Here is a 12,218-nt window from a genome sequence, read left to right on the forward strand (position 1 = left end):
CTGTTTATTTTGCGAATTAACCCCCTACTCCAGGCCCATGGCCCCCCACCGCCAGACCACCACAAGGTGTGCGGGAGCATCTTGCGAAAGGAAACCCAGCACTGCCTCAGGAATTAGACAGCCCCGGTTCAAACTGCGATGCTGCCTGTCCGAGGCCATGTGACCTTGCCGAGTCCCTTCTCGTCACCTGGGAAGGGAGGGACCAGACATGACCTGCTTTGCCTGAGGAGGTCAGGGTCCTCGGCCTAGTTATGGAGACTGACGTGAGACGAGACGAGAACCCTCCACTCAGGGGCCCGTCACCCGCAGCTGAGGGCAGGGGCCCGTCACCCGCAGCTGAGGGCCGCGACGGCGTCTCCCGCCCGCGTCCCGTTTTTCCGGTCTTCTCGCCCCGAGGGTTTCAACCCGCCGCGGACGGCCAGGCCAGGCTCGGAGCTGCCGCCGGGCCTGGGAGAAGCCGGGAGGCGCAAGCGAGCCAGGCCCTGGCAGGCCGCGAACGGGGCCGGGGGCGGACCCGGGCCAGGGGACCAGAGCCGCGGCCGCCGGGACCCCTCACCCGCGCTTTATCCCGACCCACGGGACCCCGGATCCACCTTTCTCAGCCGCTCCATCAACACGCTCTTGTTGCCGCTCGAGTCCAGATTCCGTTTCTTCAGCTCCGCCCGCAGGTCGATCACCCGCAGGTCGCTGAGGCGCCGCGTCCCGGTCTCCGACGAGGCGGAGCTCAAAGCCGCTGCGCCCGCCGCACCCGAATCTCCTGGGCCTGACAGAGTCTCCGCCATACCAGGGCTCCTGGTTCCGGCGTCCACCTTGCACACAACCGGCCCGGTTCTAACTCGGCTCCTAGCAAAATATGGCGCCGCCTGCCAGGGAACCGCTCCAGCCGCCCCAGCATTGCTCGCTCCTGCGCAGGCCCATTGAGCCCCGCCAGCCTCCAGCCGCGGAAAGCCGGACTCTTGCGCGCTGCAGTTACTGCGCCTGCGCGCCTGGCGGGGATCGTACGGTAGGGACGGAGGAGCGCGCTTTCCGGTTAGGCGGCGCCATTTTGTGCTCAGAGACGCTACAGCCGCCGCCGGTGAGACGGGGTGTCGGTGCCGGAGACTCTGGCAGGGTCGGGCGACTCGGGCCCTGGCTCGGGCGCTTCGGAGACCGGGACGCGGCAGCTCGGCAACTTCCCGGCGGAGCTGAACAAGCGGAACCTGTACACTGGCAGCAACAAGAGCGTCCTGATGGAGCGGCTCAAGGTGAGGCAGCCGAAGGTTCGGGGGTACCACAGCACGCCAGGGAACACCCCTGAGCGAATCTGTCAGCGCGGCTCCGGGCTCCGGGCCCCTCTGGCCCTCCACCCTCTTGGCCGCCCAAGGTGCAAGCAAACTGTAAGGTACCACAGGGGCCGGGTTGTGTGACCTCTGCTAGTCACCGTCCTTTTCGGTGCCTCACTTCTTACTGTCCTAACAGTTACTGCTCTAGGTGCCCTTACAATAGAGACTTTTTGCCTACCAGGGTGGCGTTTGGACCGCTCCCTGGGGCTCGTGGTCCCGATTCTGCTCCGCGTTCTTAGGCAGCTGCCTTCCCTTCTCCTGTTGCTCAGTTTCCTCCGTAGAATGGGGTGTCTGAAGAACTGCAGAGAGCTTACAGTAAAGAGGGGGCGGTGCTAGTTGCTATGGTCCAAGGGCCTTTGCAGGCCACAGGGACTGCTGGTCCCCCAGGTGTTCCCCTTGGCAGGCGTCATTTTAAAACTGAGACATCGCCACCCTAAAGTGCTGCTTCCACCTCCTTGTTCCTGTCTGTGGTACCATCCTGTGTTTACACTGCACCGTGCAGTACTTGATACAAACTTGTGTCCGTGGAGATTGTCTCTCTCCCCACTTGGAATAAGCTCTCTAAGGGTAGGGACCTTGTGAACCTCCAGTCCCATGTCACACACGTGGAATCACCAATCTCTCCCTACCTAGGCTGCTTGTTTGTCTTCCACCCCAGAGGTCACTAGCCCTCCTCCTCCCCAGCAGCCTCTATTATTTGTTCTGTTGTGTAACTCTGAAGTAGGAAGGTTGGGCAGTGTGGAGATTAGTGCCAGTTTTGGAACTGGTCACGGGCCCCAATTCACAATCACCGGCGGCTCAAGGCCACTCTTCCTTTACTTTGTCTGTTGGTGTTTGGGCCCTGAGAAAACCACATTGTGCTGGGTTCATCCTATGTCTTTTGGGGCTTGAAGCACGGATAGCAGAACCAGAGTTGCTCTTTCCAAAGATGGGTTTGCCATTCTTTACTAGAAGTCCTGACCTCAGGCAATCCTCCTGCCTTGGCCTCCCAGGGTACTAGAATTACAGGCATGAGCATGACCTCCGGCTTGTCTTATTTTAAAAATTATACTTTTACATAATTTGGAAAATGTAAAAAGTATCCATTGTGACAATAAAATTATGTCTAGTCTTTCTCCTTAGTGTTTTAACGACTGAAGAGGGTCTTAGCCTTATCTATATGTTTTACAAACATGTCGTTATACTTGCATATATACAAACATGTACTTTTAAGAAAAGTAAATTTTTTTGTTTTTGCCTTGGGAATTTTCGTGTCCTTAAATATTCTTGAAAACCATAAATATTTTTATGCCAGTTAATAGTGTTTATGGTAAAAGAACAAATAGGAAAGCACAAATTTTTAAAATGTTCCAAGGCATTGTGGAACAAAGTTTCTTATCCTTGGTACCGTAGCCAATCTGGGCTGAGTAATTCTCTGAGTTGAATGCTGTATATTGTAGGCCCAGGAGCAGCACTGCGGAACACCTGATATCGGAAGCATCCGCCCAAGTCGTGACAAGCAGAGAGATTTCCAGACATTGCCAAATTACTCTGCAGTCCCTTGACTCACAACCACATATGAACAAAAATGTTTCCATTTTGTATGTGTAGGCTGTATACATTCTAGATAGACTAAATACCTGTTTCGAATTTTTTGTTATACATTTTAGTGGACATCCTAAGTGTAGAATTCTTGCAGCAAATGGCATGTACATTTTTAAGGCTTTTGACATATACTGTGCCCAGAAATTCTTCTTCCATGTTTAGAGATTTGCACTGAATTCTGACTATGTGCAGGCCTGGATCGAGGAGTTTGTGGAAGTGCCCATAGAAGCTGCAAGTCCAGAAGCCAGAGATAGCAAAAAAGATGAGTTGTTTGATTTTAAAGCTTGTAATGAAGTCCCTCTCATTACTGAGTGTGATCTGACAATGAGAGGAGGTTTGTTTTTTCTTTCTTTTAGACCAGATGCTATCCCCTTTTCACTGGTTATTTAATGACACACATAAGCTGTTTTTCTGCAGTTGGCCAGCTGCGCTGATGAAACTGTAGTTTTGCTTGTAAACAATGTCTTATTTCTCTTTGTGTATTTTTAATGCTCGATTGAATTTCTTTTCCTCAACCTACCATGGTTGTGTTCTTAAATTGTTATTCTTCAGCTAAATCGAGTTGACTTTTACGCATCTGACATTGTATTTTGGGGGTCAGATTTTTCAATGTAAGTTTGCAAAGGTGTCTGTTAAGATTTTATTTCAAACTAATTTTCAGGTAGGTATTCAGTTTTAGCACATACCATACTTTTAATTTTGTTCTCTTTCGTTTTTTTCTTATATGAATCACATTGTCTCTAGCTCTTTTAAGGAACTTAGAAAGCCCATCATTAAAGATGAAAAAGGTATGAATTAACTTGCGAGGCAGGGCACTATGTATGGATCCCTTATTTTAGGGGGAGGGGCCTGCAGATCCCCACACTTTGGATCCAGTGATTTAATTGTTTTATTGTGGGTTACTGGAATTAACCACTTGATGGTTTCTTGAGAGACAAGTTTTAAATGTTTGTGAATGTCTATGCTTTATGTTTCTATTGCGGTTGTCACTTATGGGATAGTAAAAAGGCCATTATAAGAAAGGAGTAATTATGCCAATTAAAGAATAATGTAGGCCGGGCCAGTGGCTCACGCCTGTAATCCTAGCACTCTGGGAGGCTGAGGCGGGAGGGGGGGGGGGGATCGCTCGAGGTCAGGAGTTCAAGACCAGCCTGAGCAAGAGCGAGACTCTGTCTCTACTAAAAATAGAAAGAAATTATCTGGCCAACTAAAAATATATATAGAAAAAATTAGCTGGTCATGGTGGTACATGTCTGTAGTCCCAGCTACTCGGCAGGCTGAGGCAGTAGGATCCCTTAAGCCCAGGAGTTTGAGGTTGCTGTGAGCTAGGCTGATGCTACAGCACTCACTCTAGCCCAGGCAACAGAGCGAGACTAGATCTCAAAAAAAAAAAAAAAAAAGAATAATGTAATAAGAATTTTAGAGCCTGTTGTGTCGTTGCAGAACTGATCATCACAAGACGTTTCACTTTATAACTGACGTGGACATGATTATTCCTTGAGTAAAGAAAGTCTTAGTTTATGCTGTCTGAATTTTCAGTCTTCTCTGTTTTATGGCGCAAGTGTGTGTGAACTGAATTTTTGAATCAGAACAGTAGGTATTGGATATAGTTAGGACTTTAGAAGAAGGCTCCAACCTTAAGAATGGAGGTGCTTCCTGTTACTCACTGAGTGAAAGTATAGTAATTCTCCTCTAAGGGCAGGTTGAGGAAGCACCAGTTCTAGAAGGAACCTGTGGTCAGTGGACTGTCCTCTAGGATGCCAATGAGCGATCTAAAAAATCTTTTCAGCAAAAATGGAAAGGTACGTGTGCCCTTGCATCTTTCTGCGTGGCTTTAATTTAGGTTAATAATGAAACTCAAGAACTTATATCTTTCTCATGTTAATTTTATTGGTTCTCATTTCTGCTTTAGAGAAGAAAAAAAAAAAAACCTGGAAAGAACCCTTTCACCTTTGTGTCATGTGCCTTGTTTCCTGGTTCACAGTAACCACGGTGTCAAGTGGAACCGATGGTTGGTTATATTATAGCACTGCTCAGAGATTGTGTATAAATTGTTTTTTTCCAAGACTGGGTCTTGCTCTGTCACCAGGGCTACAGTGCCGTTGTGTCAGCCTAGCTCACAGCAACCTGAAACTCCTGGAATCAAGCAATCCTCCTGCCTCAGCCTCCCTACTACGTGGGACTACAGGCGTGTGCCACCACGCCCCGCTAAATTTTTCTGTATTTGTAGAGACGGGTGTCTCACTCTTACTGAGGCTAGTGTGGAACTCCTCGCCTCAAGTGATCCTCCCGCCTGGGCCTCCCAGAATGCTAGGATCACAGGTGTGAGGCACCTCTCTGGGCCAGAAAGTATGTATAAATAGCTACTATCTAAATGATATTCTTGTTCTTTCTAACTTAGCTTAAGAAAACTGATCTATATAAACCTTAAAGCTGGCATGCTGAAAGGAGAAAACCCTTTAACAAACAGTAAATAATTGACTTTTACGTCTTCTAGTATTTTAAGTATTAGTATAGAGTGAGATAACTAGAACATGACATTGGCTTAAAAATACGTCCCTAATTTGGTGCTTGTTGAAGCAGGACAAAAAAAAAACCCCACCACAATTCAGAAACGTTCCAAAGGAACTTGAAGGACGATTTAAGGTGATATGATTGTCTTGGAATTAATTAACGAAAGTCTCACGATAAGCAGTTAGAACTGCCCTGGTCTTCTGGGTGCCTGTACGAGTGGCCCCTCCCAAGGGAGAAAGGCTCAGTATCTCTTAGCATCTTGGAAGGTACAGGGATTCCAGGCAGAGCTTCAGAGCCTGTCTGATATACCTTATCCTGGCTGCAGAAGTCATTCCTTCGTCTAGGTCTGTGTCACCTGATCAGGTGTTGGTTAATGGTTCAGTGACTTCGGCAGACAGGCCCCAGAAAACACATTCCTTTCCTTTTTCAACAATATCTTTAAGAAGGGCTTAGAAAACTTACAGCCATATATAACCTATTTGATTATTTTGTTGATGTTCTTGACTGAGACACTGATGATACAGAAGAAACAGACACATGTATGGTCAATGTTGTCATCGATGTTTTAGTTGTCTGGTGGAAAAAGCAACATTTAAGGAATAATATGTTGGCCAAGTACAGTGCCTCATGCCTGTAATCCCAGCAGTTTGAGAGGCTGAGGTGGGAGGATTGCTTGAGCCAAGAAGTTCAAGGCCAGCCTGGGCAGCATAGCAAGATCCCATCTCTACAGGAAAATTAAGATTACCTGGACATGGTGGCACACACCTGTAGTACAGGTTATTCAGGAGGCTGAGAAAGGAAGATTGCTTGCTCAGCAGTTTGAGTCTGCAGTGAGCTACACTAACACCACTGCACTCCAGCCTGGGCAACAGAGCAAGACCTTGTCTCAAAAAAAGAAGAAACAACATTCTATAAGTATAGGAAGGAAAGTTATTTCTGTATGTGATAGGGAGACCTCATTTAGATTTGGGAAATGTCTTTAGCAAGCCGCACCGAGGAGGTGACATTTTGGGTTCAGCCTGCCTGATTAGAGTTGGTGTTGGCTGTGGAAGTCAGCTCTGGACAGAAGCAGGAGGACCTAGGAAGGCCAGGGGAGTGGGACAAGGCAATTTGGATGCAGTAATCAAAGGCTTCTGTGAGTTCAGAGGGCAGGGCTGAGGGACAGGGACACACGAGCTTATGGTGCCTGCTCTCATTCAGGTCTTATTTGTCATCAGAAGTGATACCCCCATAAGGATGATTGGTTTGCTGGGAAGGTAAAATGAACCCATAATTGGCTTAGCTCCCTGACCTGGAGGAGAGGGAAGAAGACTGTTTCAGCTGTAATATGGGAGCTGACATGTGTGTCCCTCTCAGCCAAGTCCCCTGTCACCTTTGGCCCTGTGCAGATGCAGGCAGAGCCAGGAGTCCTCCATCCTTGTGCTCAAACCATAGCACGTCGGAGTCTAAAATGAAGCTGGAGCACACAGGCTTCCCCTTTGTCATTCCACAGTTCATGGTTTGAGGTTCAGAGAGGAAGTGACTTCTTCAAGTTGACCCATTTGGTCAGAGGCCGGGACCTCTGTATCTGACGAGCTCTTTTCATTGCCCAGAGTTGTGGGCTCTACCCCTGGCTCCAAGGAAAGCTAGCATATGTTGTGCTGGGTTGAAAGCTACTGTCCTCCTCTCTGTTTTCTCTTCATCCTGTTTGTTCGTTGATCCCTTTTTCCTATTAATCTGCCTTCTTATGGACCGAATCTTTTTTATGACTTACGGCTTCTTAGTAATAATGGATTTGTTGTTCTTCCATGGTTACTTTTTAGGATTTGCAGTGGGCATCTTAACTTGCTATATGTCTCCACATGATGTCACCCTGGTTCGAGTATACTACCAGAATTTCGCAAGAGTTCACCTCCACTTCCCTCTCCCAATCTTTGTGATATTATTGTCATATATTTTCCTTCTATTTAATAACCCACCCTATACATTATTGCCTTTTTTTTTTTGATTTGGCTCTTTTGCTTTGAACAGGTAACATTTAAAGAGCTTTCTAAATAACATGAAGAAAACACCCTGGCAAGTGCTCTTTCATTGGTTTTTCTTGTGCATCCAAGTTCCCAAAGGACACCATGTTCCTTTGTCCTGTAGACTTAAGCAATTCTTGTTGTGCAGGGCTGCTGATGGCAAATATTGTTTCTTTTATATATCTGAAGAAGTCTTAATTTGCCCTCACTTGGAAAGAAATTTTCACCGTGTGTAGAATTCTAGATATTACAGGAGTATCCAATGTCTTTAAGATTTTTCTCTTTATCACTCACTGGTTTGGAGCAATTCACTTATGATGTTCTTTCCTTTAGTATGCTGGGTTTTCTTTTTTTTTTTTATTCTGATCCCCAGCCTTTGTGGACTCCAAGTTGTCTCGCAACTCAGTGATGCTGAAGGGTTTTTGTTCGCCTAGTCCTTTTGTTGTATTTTATTTGTAATACTTTGTCTTACTATGTCATCCAGTTCCCTAATTTTTCCCTTTGCTGTATCTACTGCTAATCCAATCTACTATGTTTTTCATCTCTACAAGTTTGGTTTCCATATTTTAAGATATCGTCCATGGGTTTACCTGACATGCCCAGTTGTTCCTCTGTCTTCTTAAACATACAAAATAGATTTCAAATAACCCTTTAATATACTTGTCCACTACTTCTGTCATGTGTGTCAGTGATGCGTTTCTTTCTGTTGATTGTGGTTTTTCTTCATTGTGGGTCATACTTTCCTACTCCTCCTTTTTCTGACTGGCAGTTTTTTTTGGATGTCAGATATTATGAATTTTATGATATTAGATGCTAGTTATTCTCATATTTCCATTTTCCTGAGCTTTTTTGTGAATGCCGCTAATGTATTTGACAGAGTTAGATCCTTCTGAGGCTTGCTATTACACTCTGTAAGTCAGCAACACAGTAGTATTTAGTTCAGGCTAATTTTGTGTCCCACTACTGGGCCAGTACCCTACAAGTACTGTGTCTCATACCCTGTGAATTATCACATTTCCCACTCTGGCTACTGGGAAAAGTAACCCCTGGCATTATTCCCTCTGTCCCTCATGGGTGGTTCTCTCTCAGCCTCTTGTTTCCTCACACGCGTGCACCGGGCAGGAGACACCCTGGTCAGATTTCTCAAGCTCTCTGATTTCTCTCTGCCTTGGTCTCAGAACCTTAGCTGTGTCTCCTCAGCTCAGGGATACTGCCTGCCTCAGTTACTTGTCCTGGCCCGTGGCCTGGCAACTCCACGCAACAAGCAGGGGTGGGGCGGTCATACAGCTCACTTGGACAGTGTGACGTCCAGTGTCTGAAAACCACTGTTACCTACATTTCCTCCAGTCTATTAGTTGTTCGAAGCACGAAGGCAATGCTTGGGTTTCCCTCTTGGCCGGAAATGAAGTCCCCTCCCTGTGGGAATGTGCTTGACAGTCCTCATCTGTGTCAGAGCTGTTCTCAGCCTGAGCCAGCACAGGCAGGTGCACTTCAGAGTAGGCAGCCCCTCACCTAACCTTGGCTTCAGTGAAAGTGGAGAAAATGATCCAAACGGGAGGACTTTTCATTAATCATGAGTTGTGAGTGAGGTTAACAGTCTTTTAACTTTGCCTGTTTGTTTCTGCACTATGATGACCGATCTTGTATCAAAAGCAATTATGTTTTGATAGGTCAGGGGTAATTAGAACTAATTCAATAACAAATTTATGAAAAACTAACGATTTGAGGAAAAAGGAACAAACAGTGGAAATGATTCTGCTTTATCACTTACTTGCTAAGAATTGTAGTAAGTTGTGTGGTTATTTGTGTGCGAGATTTAAGCATGTCTTTTTTCATAAAGGTTGTCGGGGCCAAGGTGGTAACCAACGCCCGCAGTCCTGGGGCTCGGTGCTATGGGTTTGTCACCATGTCCACATCTGATGAGGCTACCAAGTGCATCAGCCATCTGCACAGAACTGAGCTGCATGGAAGAATGATCTCCGTAGAGAAGGTGAGGCACTTGTTGCCTGTTGTAGCTCCAAATGAAGTGTACAAGTGAGGAGACCTGGTGCACAAATCATTTCTATCTGTATCATATTTTAGGCCAAAAGTGAGCCTGCTGGCAAAAAGCTATCTAACAGAATAGACCGCGAAGTAAAGTACGAACAATTATCCCAGATGACAGACACTGTACTCTGGATATCAAAATCCATGAAAGGCAGTGTTGCCACATTTAAGATCTTCTTAATTGGGACTCTTGAAATACTGTTTGTTTAAATGATGGTCAAGGCATATTGACTTTTTAAAAACATTAGAGCTGATTGCTTGAAACAGCTTCTTTACTTTTAGAGAAGAACAACTATGCAAAAGTACACTGAATAGCATTTTGGCCCAAATTAGGGACCTAATTATTTAACTATTTGGCCATTTTCATTCTTCCCTAATATCTTAACAATGAACCAACGGTTTTCTGTTCAACCAAGCCAAGTAACAGTTCAGCAAGTACCTAAAGTTCCGTGCTAGATTTCTCTCCTGTCAGGTGACAGCAGGTTCCCTTTGGGGCACCAGCACTGATGTCTTATTTATCACTGGCATATAAGGAAAAACAATCTTAATCTCTTTTCCATTCAGAGCCAGCAGTATATGATAACCTGTTGAAAAGCAGCTAGCGTGAGTCAAGAGCCCTGGAGAGCAGCTGCATACACTTCATGCTGACACATGTGCCACCTCAAGTAAATCCGCCACTACCTACGTGGGAGGAATCACCATGCTCATTTCACAGCTGGAAACACAGGCTTAGCATGAAGTAGTGACAAGTTATAATCCCAGCTCTGATTCTAGAGCCTGGGCTTAACCACTGGGACACATGTCTCCATTAAAACCCAGAAAACTAGTCTCATTTTGCTGCATGGAATGTAAGATTTACCTCCAGAAGCAGGGAAAAAGGAATCACGTGAGAGGCATGAAATTCCTCCCGAGGCAGAACAGCATCCCCAAGACAGAGGGCAGGAACCTGGTACCCCCAGCCGCATCCCATAATCGAGGGAGGAGGGCGAGATTGAAGAGTGAAGCTTCTGCTAGAGTTGAGGAAAAGCTAACAGGGAAGAGACATCAACTGTGCCACAACAACGGCCTCCCCACAGCCTTCCCTGCTGTCCCCATGTTTTCACGTAAACCCACTAAAGATCTGAGACTCACTCTGGGAAATCCTCAGTCTACATGTAAGAGACAGAAGACGAGAATAAAACTGAGCTTATTCTTCTCATGTGCTAATCCTGCAATGAGAATGAGTGTGGCCAGAGACTGTGTTGTTTTTCAAGGCTAAGTGGGGCCCTGGGCTGCCCAAGTGAAGTGGGGCCTTCTCGCCTCAGACACAAACAGGGAAGGGCCTCGGGAGCAGACACACCGACCACAGCTTCACTAGCTGCACGTGGAGCAGACCAGTCCACGACGCAGAAGCATGTGAGTGGCCGCATGCTCACCAGGTACCTTCCCACACAGCCAGGTGAGCCCCACCCCGAGGCTCGCCAGCACTGCCGCAGTGGGGCCAGTGAGCCCAGTGAGCGCGGCACACAGGAACTCAGTCAGGGTCTGGGCCAAAAGAGGCTTCAGAGTAACTCTCTGGATTCACAGCCAAGACCAAGCACAAATATCCCACCTTTTCGTCCCAAACACAGAAGGTGCTCTGCTTTTCCTTTCCCTCACTTTTCCTCTCACTGCAGTGGGAGGAAGGAGGAAGTATGCAGAGGGGAAGGGAAGCAACGCTACGGCAAAAGCTGTGGCTACAACTGTAGCTTCTGACTTACCTGTCCTTCTCTTTCTCCCATCATTGACCTTGAACCTTCTCTCCTGAAAAAGGTAATTTAAATCAAACCGTAAGGAGAGGAAGAGGCTTGCCAACAGAGAGGCCAATCAGACCTCCACATGAAAAGCAACACTTCCCAAACCAAATGCAGGTGATGCAGAGCCTGATTCAGTGCCAACTGCATGCACCAGTGGCTCAGAGCCCAGAAAGGCCACTCCTTATCCTCAGAGAAGAACGACCAAGTGGGCAGGGTTGGCAGGGGCCCAACTGACCTGTCCACCGAGTGGTCGGGGTAACGGCCCCGGTCCCTATGGTCAAAGTCATGGAAGCGATCCTGGCGGTTGAAGTCGGAGTGGTAGCGCTCATCCAGGGCAGCCCGCTTGGGCTCTGGCCAATAGGCATCATCTCGCCTATGAGGGGACATGGGAAAGAGATAAAGCCATTTCTCCTCCAAATATATGACCTTTGTGGGAGCTGGTGAAGTGGCCACTGATTGTCCCTGGCCCCAGCACTTCACAGAAAGGGAATTAATTTCACCAAAGTATTCCCTGCTACATGAGCCTAGAGATCTGATTTGACCCCAGTGATTGAATGACTGTTTCCATTTTGTCCAGCACACCCCCCCCCCACCTATACCCAACGGACAGTGAGAAGTGGGCAGTGGCAGCCTTCAGACAGGCTCGGGGAACTGCACACAGCTACCACCTCTCAGGAAACCAGTGCAAGCCTCTACCCTGAGGAGCTCTCTACAGTGTACTTGCCATGCCTCCCACCGGAACACTGTTTCACTGCCCCACAAAGGTGGCACTGACAGAAGCAATTGAAACATCCTGCATCAGCACACAGGTGACCACCATGGAGTCTCACCCTCAGTGCTGTATAAAGGACATAAATGGTCCTAGAACAGCTTAGGTGGCCCGTTACAGAAGTCAAATTATGTATTTCATGGGTTCCACTCTAACTCATGCAGTAGAAAAAAAGAAAGGACATCTGTCCCAAGTTGTGGTGCAT

At 47.1% G+C, this 12,218-nt stretch overlaps 1 protein-coding gene and 1 long non-coding RNA gene across 9 annotated transcripts in view; one reads left to right on the top strand and one right to left on the bottom strand.

Moving 5' to 3' along the window:
* SAFB (scaffold attachment factor B) overlaps positions 1–12,218 on the bottom strand; it is a 109,625-nt gene that overhangs the window by 68,085 nt on the left and 29,322 nt on the right. For 7 of the 8 annotated variants that reach the window (XM_045549004.1, XM_045549022.1, XM_045549013.1 and 4 more), the window contains exons 15-16: positions 11,480–11,617; positions 11,209–11,251 (exon numbers count right to left, since the gene is read on the bottom strand). In XM_045549004.1, the coding sequence (XP_045404960.1) occupies positions 11,209–11,251; positions 11,480–11,617 (181 nt within the window). Of the gene's footprint in view, positions 1–593; positions 886–11,208; positions 11,252–11,479; positions 11,618–12,218 lie in introns of those variants that run through there. The other variant, XM_045549045.1, reaches the window with a different exon arrangement.
* Positions 990–10,692, top strand: LOC123636657. The gene is made up of 3 exons (XR_006734629.1): positions 990–1,244; positions 9,264–9,413; positions 10,034–10,692. It is a non-coding gene; the product is annotated as an uncharacterized LOC123636657 (long non-coding RNA).

The sequence above is a fragment of the Lemur catta genome, chromosome 1, assembly GCF_020740605.2.
Source record: "Lemur catta isolate mLemCat1 chromosome 1, mLemCat1.pri, whole genome shotgun sequence".
Classification (NCBI taxonomy): Eukaryota; Metazoa; Chordata; class Mammalia; order Primates; family Lemuridae; genus Lemur; species Lemur catta.